Source organism: Colius striatus, chromosome 2, assembly GCF_028858725.1.
Source record: "Colius striatus isolate bColStr4 chromosome 2, bColStr4.1.hap1, whole genome shotgun sequence".
Classification (NCBI taxonomy): Eukaryota; Metazoa; Chordata; class Aves; order Coliiformes; family Coliidae; genus Colius; species Colius striatus.
This window is the reverse complement of record NC_084760.1, coordinates 50,828,086-50,850,098: the sequence shown is the minus strand read 5'-3', so window position 1 is coordinate 50,850,098 and position 22,013 is coordinate 50,828,086. Positions and strand designations below refer to the sequence as shown.

At 39.4% G+C, this 22,013-nt stretch overlaps 1 protein-coding gene across 1 annotated transcript in view; it reads left to right on the top strand.

The window, feature by feature from the left end:
* The first annotated feature begins 11,317 nt into the window (after nt 1–11,317).
* The window catches only part of LAMA4 (laminin subunit alpha 4), a 96,892-nt gene continuing 86,196 nt past the window's right edge, over nt 11,318–22,013 (top strand). The window contains exon 1 of the mRNA XM_061990530.1: nt 11,318–11,938. Within this exon, the coding sequence (XP_061846514.1) occupies nt 11,738–11,938 (201 nt within the window). The 5' untranslated portion in view covers nt 11,318–11,737. The remainder of the gene's footprint in view (nt 11,939–22,013) is intronic.

Below are 22,013 nucleotides of genomic sequence, written 5' to 3'. Positions count from 1 at the left end.
TAATCTCTGTGTGATGGAATCTTTTTTGACTCAAAAATGTGGGAAATATGTTTCTAGTCACTTACTGTCACTCATTCCTAGTATAAAGGACTGTATCTTCACTGACTGCAGTGAAGCCCAGCATCCCATATCCCAGCATCTTACATACATTTAATGATGGTCATTGAGGAAGAGACCTTGACTAAAAGGTGGTCAGTTCCAGTTTCTTGCTGGATCTACTTTATCTGAATTTCTCAAGACCAGAGAGGAGTAGCAGAAAAAGTCCAAACAGTGAAGTTATCACTGAACTTGAAAATGGGTCCAAATTCCAAGCCATGACATGACTCCTCTTAAAAAACTTTAGCAAATGTTTCAAAGGTCATCATATTGAGATAAATTGGGGGTTGAAAGATCTGTTATACTTCCAGACATATGAAGTCTCTCTCCAGTCCAGATTAAATTCATAGTATTTTTAGTTGTTGACTTTTTCCTCTTCTTTCTCCTCTTCCTTACTCTCTCTCTCTCTTTTCCTGGGGACTTAAGTCACAATACTGTTGAAGGGAAGTGAACACATTCAGGGGGAGGGAGGAAAGAGCTGTAATCCCAGATCTCCATAAGTCTGTACATAGAGCCTACTGTACAAGAAAAACAGCTACCGAACATTAAATTGCAGTGTTGTGTATTGGCACAGTCTCTGGAGTAGATTAATACAGAGTGCAGACCCACAATATATTCTAAGTATATACAATGTTAAACATCATCTTTCTCTTTTGTTTCTTTTTTTTTTGTTTGTTTGTTTACTAGAATCACATGTATGCTGAGGCTTAGTTGTGCTTTGTCTGCCTGTCTTAATAGGCCAAATTCTCGTAGCTCTGAATTTTCTTCCTTTGCTTCAGGTTATAGCTTTGACCTTTGAGAGCTTTTCCCAGGTTAGATGTTGAGAAATATTACACATATTCAAATTGACAGTTATGCTAGAAAGGTTGTTTTCCCTCTGCCCAAACTATCAATGCTATGTCAGAATAATAGCCTGACCTTGACAATGTCCCATCTGAGAAGGAGATTACTCACACTGTCTGTACTGTCGTCTTGCATTCTTACACATCTTGAAATCTTTCAGTGATCTTTATGAACAAATAAATGGAAGAATACAGGAATGTAACTTCTGGGCCTTCTCACCTGTGTTGTGTTGTATTGTACTCCAGTAAAACACCCGGTGATCTCAAAAATTAAAATCTATTAAAGTTATTTCACCGAGATTTATCAAGATTAATTAAATGTTTCCTAAAGCCTCTCCTCCTAAACATCAATTGTTTTCTTGGACTTGCAGTATATAAAGAGAAACTTCAATAGTTTCTGATTTGATCCTACAGCTTTATCTTCTCTTTTCTGTTTTAAAGCCATGTTGTATTTCTGCATTTGTGAGCTCCTTTTATAAAAACATACATATTTACATATTCAAATATGTGGACGTGGTAGACACAGAGAGAGTAAATTCTGATTTTCTGCTTTCTGTTGTGAGAGAAAAGTGGAGTCCTGATTCAAGTAAATAAGAAAAAGGTGTATGGATTGCAGAGAGGTCAAGACTTGACCTTATCTGCTCATTTGGCAGAACTATGAAATGACACAAATGACCTGGTTAACAAATTGCAATATTGTTATATTTTGAGACATTCTGTTCTACTTATATCTTCTTACTGGCATGTGGGTAACTCCTAGATCTATTAAGTCAATTCCTTTATTTGCTTTGCATTTTTTTTCATCAAGATGTGTCCTAATGAGTCACAACAAACTCTTTATTTGGGGAACAGAAATGCAAGTTATCCTAGCGAGGAAGCTGATGAATTCTGATTTATGTTAACAAACTCCATTTGAAGAAGCCAGGGATTAGGTAAGACTTAGAATAGCCAATTCCTGAAGAACAGCTTTTTTCCTTGCATATTCTTTAAATATGCACTTGCATTGCTGCTTGCTGATGTCTTAGCAATCAAGCTCAGAGGCCAAAGTGACTTAAAACAATTTTCTTTGTTTTGCAGAGTTAGTTTCCTCCCTCTTCAGCTTGCTGAGCTGACTTACCACAGTGTAAACTGTCAGTGCTGGCACAGGGACTTAGATCAGCATAAATTGTCAGGGAACTGTAAAATAAGGCTTAAAGGCAATTAGGTAGAAGAATGAGAGCAGCACACTGAGATTCTGACTGAATTAACGTTTCATGATGGCATTCAGTATTTCCTACTTATCTCATTCATCCTTTTGGACAGCACTTTCTAAGTAAAACAATGTGAAATTGTCAATAGGGCTATGTAAATATGTAGTAGGTTTGTCCAGAAATTACTCAAGAAAGACTTGATACCAGTTACTATTTCTGAAACTTTCATTTACATGGTAAATTTGCAATGAAACTTTAAAACTTTGTTGGTTTGAGTTTGTGTGCTTTCTTCTGCTGCTCAGAGTAATAACTTCAGGCTCCCACAACTAAACCCAGGATTGCCTAAATTCAGTGTCAACCAACAACATGAGGGCAACAAGAGAGAGGTTCCAGAGCCATGAAATCTAGCCTGAAAAATTGGACATCTCATACCACATAATGACAATCTCAATTCCATGCACTTAAAATCTTAAAATATTTAAACTTTTTGGGTTTCCTATCTCAAAAAAAGAGAGTTAAGGGAGTCACTTAACGCAGAATAATATCTTCAGATCACAGCAGTCACATGTTGGTACATGAGGAGGTGAGAAAGCAAGTATCACTGCCATCAGAAGAAAGCAAAGAATCATAAATGGAAGGATATCTAGTATGATGAACAATGTTAAAATCATCTGCCTTGAGAGGGGAGTCAGGCTGGAGAGTGTCAGTCCCAGAACCTCTCAGACAAAAGGCTTTTAGATACTCTGGCTTGATCCACATTTGATCCTGCTCTGGCCCAGCAAGCACCAAGGATTCAAACTATGAGACCCACAGCAATTATTTTCATCTTTCTGCAAATGCAACCAAAAAGGGAATTTTCCTCTGTTTAATTTGATGGTCTGTATTGAACAATCCAATCATTCATGCAAATCCAGTGTTTGTCAGGGACTGTTTCCAAAGCAGTCAGATGTGATATTGGCTGCTACAGATATAGTAAATGCAGTCATTGCAACAGCCGTGAATTCTCCCATCACACAAATAAACTTTAAAAGATCACTATGTCATCAGATTTCAGTACTTACCAACTCCAATAAGGTCTGGAGCCAGGAAAAGAATATCATGAAAGACTGTCACAACAGAAAGAAATCTAAACCTCTACCTGCGCTTGTCAACTATGGAATACAGAGAAAAGAAAGTAGCTTAAAGACAGCATTTGCAGATCTAAGTAAGAATTAAACATAAAGGGGAGGAAAAGAAAACTCTGGCAGCTAGAAGTAATTTCTCTGTTACGGAAACTAGTGATAATCACTAAAGACAAGAGTTAGTTTTCTTGAAAACAACAATGGGAATGATGTGAAAGTGTTAGTGAGTTTACCATTGTCTCTGTACCAGGAATTTTGACAGTGCAGTTTTTACCATTGGATAAGCGAAAAATATATAAAGTGCTTTGCATCCTGCACCTTTGGCAAAAGTGTTCAGAATTATACTGGTTACACAAGCCTCACTCGGACTTCCCATCAATTATCAGAGTAATGACTGATGTTACAGAGATACAGTATGTGTAATGGAATGATATGGCAGACTGAGTCAGGAGGACCAGGATACATCCACTGACATTGCTTTTAAAATACATCTAGATCCTGAAGAGTCTGAATATACCTCACTGTATAGAATTAAATGACAGGTGAAGTGACTGGCTTAGTATTTCTTTGCCTCTTTATGGGTGAGTCAGATGGTCCTGACAGCATCTACTCTGTAGATGATAGCTTGACTGTATTGCTCATTTCACACGGTACACTTTAATAAGCTCTGTGGGAACAGAAGGGTAGCACTGAAGATGAAATCCATGTGGCATCCATCCATTCATGTTCATCATAGGTTACAAGGCTGTTATGTCAGCCAGTCAGATAGCCTGAAGTTACAGATCCCCACCATCAACCCATTTGTTAGAATCGTTAAATGCTTTAAGATCAGAAACAAAGTCTTGTTACTTCCTTAACCTTAATTATGAAGAGCAGTTTCTCAAAAAGGTATTCTCAGCTTAGCCTGAAGAATCAACTGAGCTTAGTGCAAAGCTTAGAAAAATCAAAGTAAACATTTCCAAAAGTATCTAAACAGTCTACTGTTTCTGCAAAGGTCAGGTATCTATCAGTGAGACCTTCCCAGGAGACTTGAACTTCTAACACACAATTGAGGAGATGTCACAGGGACAGTTTTCTCCCAAAGCAATAGCTTGTACCATCAACACAAACTTCATCAATGTGCAGCAGATCTGCCTTTATAACTCACCATATTGTGTTTGTGGACATCCTGGTCGAAGTTAATAATTTTCTACTACTTAGAAAAAGCCACCAAGCTTCTGATTCTTGTTAAAATCAGACAGCTTTTCCTGTTTCAGATAAAGCCTGCCTAAGATATTGGAGAAGAAACAGCTGCCTCTGGTCATCCACACAGCATGTGTACCTAAAGGCAGTTGCTTCGTAGCACTGATCTGTTTGGAGTTTTACACAATGCCTGTCCACATGCCTACACTTGCAGATCACCGATAGCATAATAAAAGTGGACAAAGCAACATGGATTTCCTCACAGCTATGAAAGCAAGTGTCTAAATTTGAAGGGACTGGCTTAATCTGGAGCTGCCTGATTGCATAGCTAACAGCTTGGCAATTAGGGAACTACCAGGATTCATTTCTATGCGTAGGCAGGCAACTTAATCAGCCAATTTTCAACATGCATGCACATTGCTCTGTCTGTTGGCTCCATTGTGGCTGGCTGCTCTCATAGCAAAACACTTTGTGCCAGCTGAAAGACGATGGTGTTTCCTAAACTCTTTTTCATTGTACTTTAACCAAAACCCACAGAGTGCTTGATGTATGTTATCACACTAGGGAAAGTCACTGTGGACAGTGTGACCCAAAAGTTTGTAATAAATCTTTCTTTGGTGCAGGGTGTCTCTCAAAGCAACTGACATCCCAAAGCTGCTGCTCTTTTTCCTCAGATCTGGATGGATCTGAGTAGCACTTACGCAATTCATTAGCTATCAAGGCTCACTACGGAGCCAGTCAGCATTTGAAATGGTGTGGCTGTTGCTGTCAGCATTTCTTGGCAGTGGGACAGGGGCCAGCTGCTTAGCCAGTCCTGATGCTAACAGACAAGCTGGGTTAGCTAGTATTGTGCCTCCTGCCAAATGGAATTGGTTTGTTTTTCTATTGAGTCCATGGGTTCACTAGGGTGAAAATCACAAAAAAAAAAAACAAATAAAAAAAAATCATCTCTACAAAACGATGTTTACTGTATGTGAAAGTGACTTTCAAATATTCTTACTGTTAAGATAGGATGTGAAAATCCTATAAAAGTGTGTGAGAATTTTTTTTTTCACCTTATCATGGGTCTTAGTTCCATACAAATACTTTCAGCTTAATATGTAAATTAAAACTTTTTCACTGACATGAAATCAACAGTAATGTTCATTTATGGTCAAGACTTTAATGTCAAGGACAAATGGGAAGTATAATAAATGTGACAATTTAAAAAAAAATATCTAATTAACTGACTTAGTTCACTGCCTTTCTCATTTAGAGAGCTTCTATTATTCTGATGCTTTTGATTAAGCCCTTTTTGAAAAACCCAGAAAGCTCCAGCTGTCCATCATAATCGATGAGCTCAGCTAATTGCATCATACTACCCAGTGCCCTTCATCAAATAGTCAAGACTTTCATGAGCATTTGTTTGGTGCCTGTAGACTTGACATTAACAAATTAAGCTGTCAGGAATACAGGTGGCATAATGCAATGAAAATTTAGTCCTCCTTCTTGCTTACTGATCCATTCAGGAGAATTTAGCATCCAAAACCAATAATGTAAGGCAGAGCACATTCACAACTCTGTCCACTTAAACATAAATCAGTAGTTAATAAATCAAAAATTTGAAAAATATCCCATCAGATCATACAGCAAGAGGTGTGGTACAAAAATCTAGACTTACAAATGTTCTGAATATGCCTTGCTGAGCCATTTATGTTACAGGGCAGCATTTCTATTTCCCTTCACAGTAGACAAGTTTTTGACTGAATTTTAGGCTTGCTCTGCAAGCCAACTAAAGATGTTTTCAAGCACTGCTGGCACAGAGCAATTTTAAAACTGGTGCAATGCTTAAAAAGGAAATGACTGAGCAGACAGCTGGCTGGTGTCGGAATGTCCTCCTATGGGACGTGCAGGGTTGGAAAAGACTGTTCTTGCAAGTCCAAACTGCTATCTCTTTGCTACATCTGACACAAGAGGACACATCAGGATAAGTTCAGAGATCAGTGGAGGCTATAAAACCCACCTAACTTGCTAGAAAACAAGCTACCTCTAGTGCTTTGCTGCCCTGGTTAGACCCAGTATTATTGCAATATTCTTCAGTATTCAGCATTCTCAGCATTACTTCAGCAGAGTATTTGCTGTCAACTGTAGGTGACACTTCTTTCTGTCCACCAGGACACCTTTGGAGTGCATAAGATAAACCTGCAGGGATCTGAGACAACTTCTTTGTACTGAACACTCGGGATCAATGTGAAGTATTTTGGCACTACATTGGACTATCTACTTTTGTGTGACCTCATATCCAAGGCTAAGTTAAGCACTATTGAATTTGAGTGCTATTAGCCAGTTTTCCAGTGTCTGAGGGTTCGGGTGGGTTTTTTTTTTACAGTTTTGGAAAGCCATCTTATGGGGACTTCTAGAGGGCAAGTACAGTTCAGTGTGGATTTTTATGCGACTGGTTTTCTTTAGCCAATGTTCCATTATTATGATGAAATTACTGATGAGGAAGGGTGGGGAAGGTTCCCTGGAGGGAAAATGGATAATTAAAAAGAGAGAGATATGCAACTTGTATTAGACAAACAAGTTGGGAGAAAAAGGGAAATGTCTAAGGATTCCAGAGAGAGATGAAAGCGGCCAATGTAGGTCAAAGCATAATGCAACAGGAAATGCTGCACTGATAGGAATGCAATAACTAAATATGTCAGTTTATCAGAGTGTGAGTACCAAAATAGGCTGAGAATGAGTGATCGAAAACAAAGAAATCAGGGTTTGGTTTTTTTCCTTTTACTTTAATCTTCTTTGTTGTTTTTGTTAAGGTAAATTCTTCCTGATTTGACTAGGAAGAATAGATAGCCCCTTGTGCCCTGGGTTTAAGTGAAGGACCCAATCTAAAACCACGGAGAGAAATTATTAGATTAAGAGGGCAGCCTCACAAAAGAACTGTTGTAGCTTTGAGGACTCTTTAATAAATAAATTTTCAGAGGTAGTAAAAAAAATAATGTAATCCTGAAGGATCAACAAATTAAGAAGTAACTTTATGGAAATCTGGCTATAAATAATATCAAAATATGGGTCCGTCTAAACAATTAATCTCTACCTGATTAATCTGTCTTTGAAGCGCATTCCTGTCAATTTCAAAAAAAAAGATGCTGATTCTTTGTTAATCAGAGTCATTCCCTCTCTTCTGTATGACATGTTGCTGTTATCAGTAAGATCTAATAACAACCCAAATCAACACATTCTTGCTAAACTACAGTACCACACCTTTTTCCATCAGTGTATCTACTGATATTAAGCAGAAGCATCATCTATGAGCAAAATACAGTTTTCCTATTCCCTCCTAATCAAATTCCATTCAGCCTCACACAAAGCTGAAAGTATATTTAATAAAATCAGGGACATTTCTATTGTAGGAAGCACAGCATCCATACCTGCAAATACTCCTTCACTGAAGGCTTTCATATTAAAAGCTATGAAAATCATGTTATAGCTTATCAGTTATTAATGGTGAGAGGATACTGGGAAAACCATTATTCTAAATCTGATTGAATTTATCAGTCAATACAGACTGGATTTTTCAAGTAAGTTATCCAGTACTACATGATGCTGTGGCTCATATCTAGTCTTAAAAGAAATGACATACAGTTCTGTCTCTGTCCCTTGCCATACTGAAGAAGTCTCCTTCCTGATCTGAGACTACTTATGTAACACATTCACACCATCTCTGCCAAAGATAGATGATGTGGAAATCCATGACAGCATAAATTTACATTCAGAGGACTGTGTTTTTATGAGCACATTATGCAACGTTTATTTTTCCTGAATTTCTACACAAATCTTGAAAAGGAAAACAATATTTTAAAATATTTAAAATCAAATTTGGGAAACAGTTTTTTTAGCAAGCTATTCCACTGTACAGCAATATTTAAAGAATTTAATATATTGATTTTTTTCTGATCAGAAGAATATAATCTTATATAGAATATAATCTATATAAACTGTCTAGATGACGGGAGAGCAGTGGATGTCATCTACCTTGACTTCAGTAAGGCTTTTGACACTGTCTCCCATAACATCCTCATCAGAAGGCTCGAGCAGTGTGGCTTGGATGAGTGGACAGTGAGGCAGATCGAGAGCTGGCTGAATGACAGAGCCCAGAGGGTGGTGATCAACAGAACAGAGTTGGAGGCCTGTGGCCAGTGGAGTTCCACAAGAATCGGTTCTGGGGCCAGTCTTGTTTAACATCTTCATCAAAGACCTGGATGAGGGGACAGAGGGTACCCTCAGCAAGTTCTCTGATGACACCAAACTGGGAGGACTGGCTAATCCCCCAGAAGGCTGTGCTGCCATTCAGCGGGATCTTGACCAGCTTGAGAGTTGGGCAGAGAGGAACCTCATGAGGTTCAACAAGGACAAGTGCAGAGTACTGCAGCTGGGAAGGAACAATCTCATGCACCAGTACAGGCTGGGGGTTGAACTGCTGAAGAGCAGCTCTGCAGAGAGAGACCTGGGAGTCCTGATTGACAGTAAACTAAATATAAGTCAGCAATGTGCCCTCATGGGCAAGAAGGCCAATGGCATCCTGGGATTCATCAAGAAGAGTGTGGCCAGCAGGTTAAGGGAGGTTCTTCTCCCCCTCTGCTCTGCCCTGGTGAGGCCTCATCTGGAGTGCTGTGCCCAGTTCTGGGCTCCTCAGTTCAAGAGGGACAGGGAAGTGCTGGAGAGAGTCCAGCGCAGGGCCACCAAGATGATCGGGGGACTGGAACATCTTTCATATGAGGAAAGGTTGTGGTAACTGGGGCTGTTTAGTCTGGAGAAGAGGAGATGGAGGGGAGATCTTATTAACTTTTATAAATATCTAAAGGGTGGGTGTCAGGAGGTTGGGACAGCCCTTTTTTCTATAGTATCTAGTAACAGGACAAGGGGTAATGGGATGAAGCTGGAACACAAAAAGTTCCACTTAAACATAAGAAAAAACTATTTCACCGTGAGGGTGAGGGAGCCCTGGCACAGGCTGCCCAGGGAGGGTGTGGAGTCTCCTTCCTTGGAGGTCTTCAAGACCCGCCTGGACATGTTCCTATGCGACTTGATCTAGGTGAACCTGTTTCTGCAGGGGGGTTGGACTAGATGATCTCTAAAGGTCCCTTCCAACTCCTACCATTCTATGATTCTTCTAAATATAGATTCACAAAATTATATTTTCCAGATTTTTAACGCCATGGACCAGTCTGAGATTCTTCAAAGGATCTGATATTCCAAAGCAGACATCAAGCAAACATCTTCCTCTTTTTAAGATTGATCTTGAGAAAAATTACAATCTTACCTTTCTCAAAGTGTTGTAAATTAACATTATGAACTCTTTTAAAGGGACATGCATATCTTTATTACATTTTCACATAAAAAGATGTGATGCATAACAATGTCATTTTCACTTGCTAACATTCGATCATTTCAAGAACGATATTTTTTTTTCTGTAAATATATTTCAAGAATTTTACATTATTAACAATCAGCCAGAAGTTTTAACTCCCTCCAGAAGTTCTCTGTCCCTCTTGAGCTGAAGAGTCCAGAACTGGACACAGGACTCCAGATGAGGCCTCACCAGGGCAGAGTAGAGGAGTAGAGGAACCTCCCTTGACCTGTTGGACACACTCTTCTTGATGCATCCCAGAATACCATTGGCTTTCATGGCCACAAGGGCACATTGCTGGCTCAAGATGTTTTATTCTCTTTCTTCCCCTTGCGTTAATATTATCTTTGTACATCAAATTTGTCCCTGTAGCAGGAGGCTTAATGGGAATCTCATGAGGTTCCTGCCTCAAGTCTCTCTGATTTTCTGCTCCCTGAAGCCTTCACACCTGGTTCAGGCTGTTCTTAGGACTACTGTTTGCAGAAAGAGATAGAAAGGTCCTGACTGCCCTAAATAACATCTGACCCTCAGACTCCTAAGAGGTAGCATGTTTGCCATCATAGAGATGATCACCAAAACACTTTATTTTACCCTTAATTCTTTACTGACTGCTTCCTTGGTTCGTAATATCTTCAATCAGATAGGAAAAGGGAAAGGGAGAGAGAGAGAGAAAGAAATAATCTGCTCCCAGAATGATGCCTGATAAGGCAATTTCTGTTTAGATTGAAGAATGAAGACTGAGAGGCCATTGGTGTTACAAACATCTGCCCTCAGGACAGCTGAGGAATGGGGTGCTGACCTCTTGTCTGGAATGGTGAACATTATTATAATTATACTCTTATTTTGTCCTTAAAACTTGCAAGGGTTACTGCGTTGTCTTTTTGAGATTGTAGTCATAAAATTAAGTCAGCTGTGGGCAATATATTCAGCTCACTTTCATACATACACTGCAAGCCTTGTTACCAGGGCCTCACAAAGCGTCTCTTGAAAAAGGAATACAAGATACTCTTTGTAAATAAAAGTTCATGAGTCTGAGGAATGAAGTAATTTTCCAAAATCACAGTGAATGATATTCTCTTTCACGACGCGACGAGAAGCTGAGAGGTGCGCTTGAAGGAAAGGATCTGAATGAAGCATGTTAGAGAAACCACTTAGTCCTATTAGCCCATGACACAGTCAGGCTGTCTCACTCTTTCTCCTCCTTCTCCTGTCCACAGTCTCCCCTCCCCCATATCAAAAGAAAAGGTTGGTCTAGTGGGTTTTTAAATAAATTCTGCACCTTTATGTCTTCCACTGAATAAACTGGAGATGTTAAAAAACAGTCATGACAGTCAGTGCTTCACGTGGAGCAGGCAAATGGAGTTGTGGGAGGGGTGGAGGGAGCAGTGTGGAGGGAGAGGAAAGGATGACCTCACTTTCTGAACGGCAAAGTTTGAGTGGGAGGGTCTCGGCACGAAAGGTAAAAAAGGGAATGATGTGAACATGTGAAGGAAACCAGAGCACCAAGCAGAGCGTCAGTCTGTATCCTGACAGGGGGAGATAAGATGGCTGGGGAGCCAGCGGTGCTTTCCTGGAATACAATCTCTGTTTGACACTCTCAGCTTAAGCACTGCCCATCTGTATGTTATTGAGCTGCAGCCTCTGGGGAAAAAGAGAAGCCACAGGCACAGAGAGTGAACAAGGGAGGCAGCAAAAGCGTTTTTCTTCCCTTCTTTTCCTTTTTTTCCTTTTTTTTTTTTTCCCTCCCTTTTAAAACAGGATCTGGTTAGACTGCCTTGAAGTGCCACATCTGGAAACTGAATGCTGAACGAAAGTTAAAATAACTGAGGCACCACTAAGCCAAGGGGGGCTGATTGCAGAAGAGGGTAAACAATTTCTGAGACGCTAGAAGACCACTGCTGGATGTAAGGGGAGGAAATGGCTTTGATCTCCGCCTGGCCCCTCGTTTCTCCTATATTATTCTTTTTGAGATGCTTCTCCTCCAGCACAGCCTCTATTGAGGGAGGCTTTTTTCAGTTTGACATTGAAGGTAGCTCAGCGGTCAGCGTGCAAGAAGCCACTGATTTCAGAGGGCAGCAGCAGACAGTAGCTACTGGAAGTTGGGTGCCTTTTGCTGAGGTATAGTAACTCCCTCCTCTCTCTAGTGTCTGTGCTTTTCTGCTTTCATCTGTCTGTGTTGAAGCTCCCATCTGGTTAACGTTAGCTTTATCATTCAATCCTTAAAGTGGTACAGGAGGATTTTTTTTGGGGGTGTCTGAAACGTTGTGTTTCGGGACTGGAGAGATACAGTTCAAACTTCAAAATGTACACATGCCCTGCCTGCTGTGAGTAGACAGCTGCTGTACTTTGCAGTGAGGCTGGCTTAGCACGTCTCTGACTTTCCTGCCAACATAACTAAACAGGCCTGTCCAAACAGAGCTATTTTACAAGGGTTAATTGTCACAACACTGTTCTGCTTGCCTTTCTGTAGCTTCTGCAATTGTAATTCACTCAAATTTCCAGAAAGAGTCTGTTTGTTGGGGGTAAACATTGTAATGTGGAAGTTTGTGCTTTTGTCTATGAATGTCAACATCTGAAGTTTCTTTCTGCAATGAGAGCTAAGATAATAAATCAAACACATGTAGGAAACTGCATTCAGAGAGGACACCTGCAGAGATTTTAAGATTTTTTTAAACATATGAGTTTAGGATTAATGGCAAATGAAATTAGAGTTCTGAGAAGCAATTTGATGGTGGAAATTTTCCTGCAACTTCTGTGTTTTCAGATTGGTTCATACACCTCTTTCTAGCAAGGCTGTGTCAGGAATGGACTACTCAAAAATACAGCTTGAGAAAGCAATAAATTACTCAAGCACATCCTGGGAGGGGAGGACAGTAATATCTCATGCGTGGGAGATGCAAAGTAGAAGGCAAATTGAGTTACATAAGGTCATGGGAAGGGAAAGAGTAGTTCTAGCATAACATCCAAAAATGAAGTGAGATTAGCACAGCCATGTCACTATGACAATATCAAGATCACAATCTCTGATATCACACGGATCATTTTCCCCCTACCCTCTCATTGCCAGAATCAAAAGTAATGGAAATAAGTTCAAAAGCCCTTCAGAGAGCTGGGGTTAACATGGGGCTAGGCAGGGCTCGTGCCCCTGCTGCAGTGGCCCCAGGCAGCTGGGCAGCCTCAGGAATCCCCTGTCTGCCTGCCAGGGACTCAGTGCCAAACAGGACCTCTGTGAGAAAACTGGAGACTAAACCCAGCTCTATGATATGGGTTGTACTATTCTTCTAGTCTGGGATCAGTCCCAGGAAGCTGCATTGCCACCTGTTGCTTACGGCATGGATGGTCCCTCAACAAAAGGCCTGATTTAAGTGCTGGATGGGTTTTGTAGGTGCTTTCACAAGCTAATGGGAATAAGTGATTATTAGCCTTTCTCAATATGAGTGTGTAGTATAGTTTTCCCAAAGACTTCACTTTAATATGTTAGAATCTACCTTGGGAAAGTGCTGTGAGATCTATTGGACATTGCAGGGAAACGCCACTTCAGTCTCATTTCAATCCTCTCCTAAAGCTTAATTTTTACAGTCTGATCTAGTAGACTCACCAATTGGTACAAGTTTACTTTAGCTCCTTCAATGGCAGCATTTATGCTCTGGCTCCCATGTTACAAAGGAATGATGCTGCCTGCTATCATCATGCCAAGGCCCTTGCATGCAGGGTGTTATGGTTTTATGAAGAAGGAGATAGGACTTCAGACCTCTTTGCTAACTGTAGATTCACCTTTCAAGGCATTTCAGGGCCCACCTCCAAAGCAATCTCCAAGGAGGTTCAACAGGATGCTCTTTTGGGGTAGGGTTGATGTTCCTGTAACAGTGAGAATCTGAGAACATTGATCCATATATGTAGTTGGTAACAGGAATTATAGTTGGGTGAGGGTCTGATAATCTCTTACCCAAAGAAAAACTGAAAGGATATTTCCTTTGGTCCTCAGAGAACTTTTCCCTCCCATAGTCTACTTCCCTTCCCTCATCCCCAGGAACAACATTTATCCCAGCAGGTTTGAATTAGCATCTTCCAAGGCCCAAGTTCTTAACCTACGACTCACAGGGAACCACAGAGTAAACTCCCTTACACAGTCTGGTTTGATTCAGTTCCTTTGTCTAAATATAGGCTCAGGCCTACAGCTCTCCCAAGCAGACAGAGGCTGTTAGTCACATTGAATACAAACAAAATGAGGCTATTTAGTTTAGAGGAGACTGAGGGGGGACCTCATTAATATTTGTAAGTATATAAATGGTGGATGTCAGGAGGCTGGGACATCCCTTTTTTCTGTAGTAGCTAGCAACTGGACAAGGGGTAATGGGATGAAGCTGGAACACAAGAAGTTCCACTTAAACATAAGAAAAAACTAATTCACTGTGAGGGTGAGAGAGCAATGGAGCACACTGCCCAGGGAAGGTGTGGAGTCTCCTTCCTTGGAGGTCTTCAAGACCCACTTGGACATGTTTCTATGTGACCTGATCTAGGTTGACCTGCTTTTGCAGGTGAGTTGGACTAGATGATCTCTAAAGGTCCCTTCCAATCCCTACCATTCTGTGATTCTATGATGATTCTATGAAATTATACAAAGTGGACAGATCTGCAAGGCAAAGTTATGGAGCTGAAGATGGGGCTTCTTTGTAGACTGTGGTGCCAGTCAACAGAAGTGTGAAACACACCTCTGTAATGCCAGAATGCAAATAAGGGCAGACAGAGACCATTGTGGTTCATCATGCTGGACAGCATTTAGTCGACACAGGATTATGCTCTACACAACACCTTCAGAAACCTGCAAGGTCTGAGACAGTGCTGATGGAAGTTTCCAAGCTATAACCGGTGGGGATGCTCTTAAATTCTACTAAGACATAGACATCATTAAGCTATAGAAAACCTGGAGATCGAAATTCATGTAAATATCTATTACTAAATATATATATATTCCTTTCCCATGACTGGCAACCTAAAACTCAGAGAAACTGAGAGAGTGGTTTGAAAATTCAGAATTAATGTTAATGTGGAGCTTTTCTGTGCCTTAGATTTAAATGAAAGCCTCTTAAAGGTAGAGAGAAGACTAACTACATTTTCATTGCTATGTTAATGTGCAGTACCCACTCAAAGAGCTGACCATGGGTTTGAGCTGAACTTCAGGCAACATCTAGTAGCCTGATATCCTGGTTGTTAATCAATATGCAATTCAGTACACCTAAACTAGGCACATAAACTTTTCCTAAACTTTTTCAGTCAGAATCAGGCACTGTCTTTAAGTATAAACCCAAGTTCCAGGTACAGTAATGGAGACACTATGTTTTTAAAGCCTTTATATAAGAACATGAATGTCTCACTGTCTAACACATGCCTTTAAAATAAGAGGCAGGTCATGCATTACCATATGGGTCTGAGATCTGCCACAGTCAACATTTGTATTTAGAAATTCCACTGACATGATGGTTTCAGTTATATAGGTCTAGATTTTGTTCTCCAGTAGGAAGAAAGTTCCTCACAGTCTAAGGTGAGAATAATAAATGATCCAAGACTTCAAAAACTAGAGAGTATGGGAAATTATTCCCTGTGATTCACTCACTTTTATGTCAGTGTGCAATCACTCCTTTTAATGAAAATTTAATGTAAAAATTAATGTAAAAAGAGTAATTTCATTCTGACACAAATGACTACATGAGGTCAACAAAAGAGCAAAGAGAGCTCAGTATAGGAGATGAATATGGGAAGGACTAGTGGAAGAAAAGGAAGACAAATATTCTGTGGAGACACTTGCTAAGCAGGAAAAGATCATTTCAAATGTCCTCTATGGAAAGAAAAAGTGAAGCAAATAGTGGAAAAGGAAACAAACTAAAGCAAGAAGAAGACAAAAGAGAGGAAAAAGAAAGCAGAGCAAAAATGAGAAAATTAAGAGCAAAGAAAAAAAAACAAAAAAGAAAAAGTGGGGGCAGAGCAGGAAGCCAATTCCCAGGGTGAAGGAAGACATGATATTGTTGGATAGATGGAAGAGGAAAATTGTTTCCAGCATCAGTGTTTCTTGCTGTGGAGAAAGGCAAAGAGGAAAAGCAGTCCTTTAAAGGAAACAATTATCATGGTGAAGTCAAAATTAGCCATTTAATATTAGAGAAAGTAAGCTGCAGTAGTTATCTGATGGCACTTGCATGTTTAAAACATGTTTGACAATCATTTTTTCCCACCTGACTTCTATCAGCATCTAAATTTTCTGTGTTTTAGGTGTTCTCTTTTTTATTCTCCAAAGCAATAAGCAATAATTAACATAGGGCCTGTAACAAACTCATTAAACTAGATCACAGTAAATACATAAAAAGAGAGCAAGTCCCAGCCACTTGTTAACAAAGACTCAAGCTATGAACAAATTACCTTCACCCCTTCCTCTATAAAGAAAGCTTTGCAAACTATTTAGCAAAACCACAATTTGATCCTTACTTGTGCCATTAATCTGTTCAAAACAAACTATCACTAAAAGAGGAGCAGAAGACCTAATGCTGAGGTGTGAGCCAAAAAGGATTTTAGTCTGACAGAGATCTTTATATTCTTTTAAGCTAACAGGAACTGCATCTACTTTTTAAAAAGCAGATCTCTAAACAAATTTATTTCAGACCTTTGAGGTTATGTTAGGTTAACTCCCATAATGGGCAACTTGGATTTCTAGCTGCTGGGTTTTTTTCGGGTACAACAAGGTTATATTCTGAGAAACATCTATTAGTGGGAAGGAAGTTTTATTGCAGATGTTTGTGATTCCAGCTTAAGTTTCTCATCAAAGATTTAATGAAAATCAGCTGCTTGGAGTAGAGCTGCCAGACCCCAAACCTTTTAAATCATAGAAAGTTAAATGAAAGCACAGGATAGAGCAGATGGAGAGTGGGAAATGTTCTCCATTTCAAGAAGGTGCATAAAGCACACACCAGAACAATGAAATCTGAACTCCGTTGCAGAGAATTCCCACAAAGTTTTGGGCAAGTACTAGTGAAGTGCCCCAAAGCTTATTCAGGGCTGTGAAAAAAACACTTTTCATGCCTGCTCTAATTCCTGACATGGGAACCAAGGAGAGGACTAAAAATCCCGTTTTTCCAGTGGGTATGAGAAGCAATGAAATAATAGGTTTCTGAAAGAGAGCTTGTCCTGATGCATACCAATAACAATGAGAGCTTCTAGTGTTCAAAAGCTGTGTAAAATAGGTCTGTTCTGAGTGATATATAACCAGCTACTGATAATTTAAAGTTTGCTTCTGGACTTAGATTTCAAACACCAAAATATAGACACCTTTGAGTTTTATGTTTTAATTGGCTGTTTTGAACGTTTGAATCTGTTTCCAGTTTGTTTTCAGACACTACCATGAGCTGAGGACATTTGAGTTCTACATCCCAATGCAAGATTCAACAACTTCTCAATAGCACTGTATACTAAGCTGGTTTTGAAATCTATTTGTAGTTAAATGATCTCAAACAGATTTTTCCTATCACTCAGGATGCATGCAATGTGTATTAGACAGTGAAAACAGAGACTGACTGAAACACAGTAAATACAATCTGGCTTTGCTATTCCTGTTTGTCTGTATCAAGCAGTTCTTTATATGGTTATTTTCTTAAAATAAATACTTCAGAAATACTAGAACTCCTTTTTTTTTCATCTAACACAAACCAGCAAGAAACAATGCTAAAAATCCAGTAATCAAGAGTTACTGAGATACATGAGTCAGAGAATAATAGAAGAGAGTGAAAAATATCTTAGAAATTACTACTCCAAGTTTACAAGATTTTAAGAAGAACTAAAATGTTATTTTTTTTAAGTCACGACATATGAAAACCAGGAAGCATGGGAAGAACTGGCATACTTGAATGTTAATTTGAAATACAATTTAATAATTACAAACAAATATGTTCTAACTGCATGAACAACTTCCAATATGATGTGTAAAAATAGTAATTTTAGGTAAAACTGTAAGATTCTGAATCCTTGCTTGACTCTGCCTTGCTGACAAAAATGAATGAAAATTAACTTGTTCACCATTGACATGAGGTGGAAGAAAAAGCTACGCAGAACCAGCACCTAAATCAGATCATTTCTGGGCTATGTGGTACCCTGTTACCAGCCTACAATGCATCTTCCTGCTGTTGTGTGAAAGGCCTTCTGAGTGGCAGGCTTCTCTTCTGCTAAGGCTAAAGCAAGCCACTATGTCCTAAAGTTTTCCATTGTTTTTTCTGCCTCTCAGTCTGGATGACAGCACACGGAGAGCCACAGAGAGCCTACCATTCATGTCTCCCTTGTGCTATATTCCCCACTCCTGGCTCCAGGGACCCTTTTTCAAAAGCACTCTGTGGAAGCAACATTTTTCCAGAGAAAATGTGCTCCAGTATCAAAAAAAAGAAGAAAAATAAATAAACAAACAAGGGGACAGGGAAAACATAACCCAACCCTCCCTACTCTGGTTATTAAAATCTTGTAAAACCTAGAAAAGCTAACACAGCCTGGCCCATTAAGGGTTAGTAAGGTCTCCAAAGCACCAGCACCTGGCACAGATCCATTCAGAGGAGAGGCAAGCAAGTGTTAAAGATCTAGGTACAGTGTAAGGTCAGAGGGAATTTGTGTGCCCTACAGAGCTTTTTGTAGGTCTGTGGTTTTCTCTGGGTCTCTACTTGCCATCAGTGGTGAGGCTGGTTTGCAGAGGCTCGACAAGGCACAAGATAACTACTTTTAGGTCATCTGGAAACAGGGATTTAGGTGATGGATTTTTGTAAGGCATGAGGAAAGAAGCTGTTGGTTGGGTTTTTTTTTCTCTTGAAACATCTGGTTTTGGCCTTCTTTGAGCCAGCAAGAAATTAATGTCTTCATAATCAGACTACATCTATGATGAAACAAGTCAGGAATCAAAAGGCAGTGAGAGATCAGGACAGGTTATCCCTTCTCCTGATACCTGGCTTTTCCTCTCTCACACACAATGTGAGCACAATGTTAACCACATCTCGCTCCCTTCCTGCACATTTCAAAGCTCTGGAACCATGAAAGGGAAAGACCTGTTTTTGAGAACAACCCAGAAACATGGCGCCTTCCCATCAGCCATCCCCAGCAGCTGCCTGTTTTGCCCACAGCTGGGCCATCCTTGGGAGGGATAGAAGAAAGTTCTTCCTCTTGATCTTTCAAGATTTTCACATTGACTTGTGTTTCATGCCAACAAACTTTTAAATTGATGCTATGGCTATTGTTCAAATAGATCAGTGCTCTGCTTGCAACTCTGCTGCAAACACAACATTTCAAAGTGCTACAAAATCAAACCAGGAAATGCTGGAAATCTGGGGTGGAGGAAGTTATTGCAAAAGGGAAATCAAAGAAAGTTTCAGATTTACCCTCTCAGTTTTAACAGTGTCCCATAAGCACAGTCATATCTTCTTCAAAGGCAAATTTTCTTTTTATTCCTTGAAAACCTTTGTCTCTCTCTGGAAATCTCTCAGGGAGTGCTATAGTTTCCCCATTGGTTGTGTCTTATTTATATGGGGGGGTCAAGGGGAGAAAGTATGACTCAGAATGCACATTTTGTGTGAATGTTTCTTGGGGACTGGGTGGAGGGTGGTTAATAAGGAAATAACACAGAACTATTTATCCCCTTTCCTATAAATTGTTCTCCTTGATTAAACTTGGCATTTTTTTGAAAGGGGAAAATCAAATAGCTACCTTTCTAACTGCTGGTTTTGTGTTTGCAAAAGTGAGCATCTGTAAGAGTAAGTTTTTCTCTTTGTGGCTGTATTAGTCTATTAGAAGAGAGGCTAGTACCAATCTTTAACCCTTAGCCAGCTTGCAGACAGCTTAAGCATTTTAGCCCTTCCCCGTGTTGGAGAAGAATGCCTTTTAAGCAGAGGCTTTGTCTTTCCCACTGTATATGGAAAAAATGACTATGCACTTCTATGGAGAATGCCTATTTGAGAAATGTTTATGTTGGATCCAACCCCATCTCTGTTGCTGAATGGCATTTTGTTTTCCACTTGGACTGGAGAAGGGGTAACAGACTGGAAACATTTTCAGAACAGAATTTTATTATTAATATTAAATACAATTATTTAGTCATGGTAATAGATAATGTTGTTGCTCTGCATAAAGCCACCTGGCTTTCAGCTATTGCCTGGTTTTGTGGAAGTCACCGTTAGTCTGTCACTACTACAATGAAGGCACACAGAAGCCCACTCGAAGAAGAACACAGTGACAGTGAGCTGGGGAGGCAGTTCCTTGTACTTTTTTCTGTTATCTATACTCTGCTTTGCTTATTGGTTTGGGGGTTATCCTTGTGCAATTAGCCATATTCACTTTCTCTCCAACCGCTATCTCCACTGTGCAACAAGGAGAAACAGTAATTTTTGTTCTGCATCTCGCCCACCAGCAGTATTTTACCTGGAGCAACTGGTTTTAGTCTTGCTAGTTTTAGTTTTAGCAGTCTCTGAGCTCTCCATCTAGAGCTTTGGGAAAATGGTTTCCATCAGCATCATAGTCTGTTCTTTATTATCTTTGAAAATGAACTTCTGTTTTGGAAGCTGATGAATTGATATCTCCTCAGTTGATATACAAATATTACCAATTGTCAGGGATAAGTCAGCAAATGAAGTTTTCAAATTAGGCTGCTATTATGTTAGGATGTTGTCCTATATCACTTAAGGCAATCACAATTTTTTCAGTAAATTCTGAGTAGAGTTCAATCCCTCTGTATATACAAATGATGGAGATCTTACGGTCTTGTTGTTTCTTAACATAGCAACAGTTGGAAAAACAGACTGAATTCAATCATATATACTCATTAGCAGCTGCAAACTGGCCAAACATGTTGCGCATTGCTCCAGACCAGCCACAGCCCTTGCTCTCAGGTGGAAGTATCACCGAGAATGCCAACAAAAGAGGGTCAATATTGAAATTTACACACAGGGGATGATAGAAAGGACACTAATAACAGAAAATAAGGCTTCATTTGTTTTAACACTCATTAAACAGTTCATTTTCACGGTTAACAATGTCAGAAATTTAAAAAAACAATACGGGAATTTAATGCATTATAGTAGGGTGTTTATTATAAAACTATCTTGAATATTGATTTGGAAGCTAAGTTAAAAGATGTGTTCCTCTCAGAGATGTTTACAAATTTTAAAATAAATTTAAAATTGCAGATGGCAAATTTACCTTAAAAATGATAAATACTACAGAGTTTTTTGCATGCAAACAGTTCTCTAACAGCTGTAGTGTCCTGTTAAATGGGGTAATTCACTGCTAGCTATGCTGTCATACAATTAATTAGTTTTTCCACTAACAGCAGTTATAATGTAACCTTTCTATTTCAGAGGAATTTGATACTGTAGACCAGAAGTAATGAAGTCTTATAGAAATTATTGAGCTTGGAGGCCTAAAAGGAAACTGGTGACCAAGCTTGTTTGCTTTAAATTCTCAGGGTTTGTGAGACTTCAAAGCTCAGGCAAATTTAGCAAAATTCAATGGAGAAATAAAATTTCAGAGCAGATGTCTGCTTTCCCCTCCATGTTGTAGAATAGGACTTGTGTCCCTCTCTACTTTGATGGTAGAGCATGTCTAGTCAACAGGTCAGTTATTGTGATACTCTCTCTCAAGAGAAATAAAATAATCCCTCTGAAAAGCCACTTCATAGCAACTTATAGGTTCAAGTACAAAGACAGTGTTGAGTTTGCTATTGCTTAAGGTCTGGAATTTGAAATATGTTTCTTTCTTTAAATGATAAGCTAGAGTAAAGTTTGACAGCTACTAAAAAGGGCATCACCAAGGCATTTTGTTTTTTAAATTATGGTTTAACTCAGTGGTTGGAAGAATTTCCTCCATAGACAATACCTGACCTAGCAAACTAAGCAAAATGAACAAGGCAGGTTAAAACAGGAAGTAGAAGAGATGTTAGATGCAGAACTGACATTATTTGTAACTTCAGTAAGAGCTACAGCTCCTTGTTCATATTTTCAAGAAGAGGAAAATGTTTTAATCATTGTATCTAACAAAAACAAAAGCCCTGAGAGGTATTTTAAGAAAAAATAACTTCTATATCAAATAGATTTTCCATATCCGAGTTTCCTTCCCAATGAATTGAAGAAAAGAGTTTTTCATTACATATCTTAAAAGCTCTCCTACAAAGTTAGTTTCAGCTTTT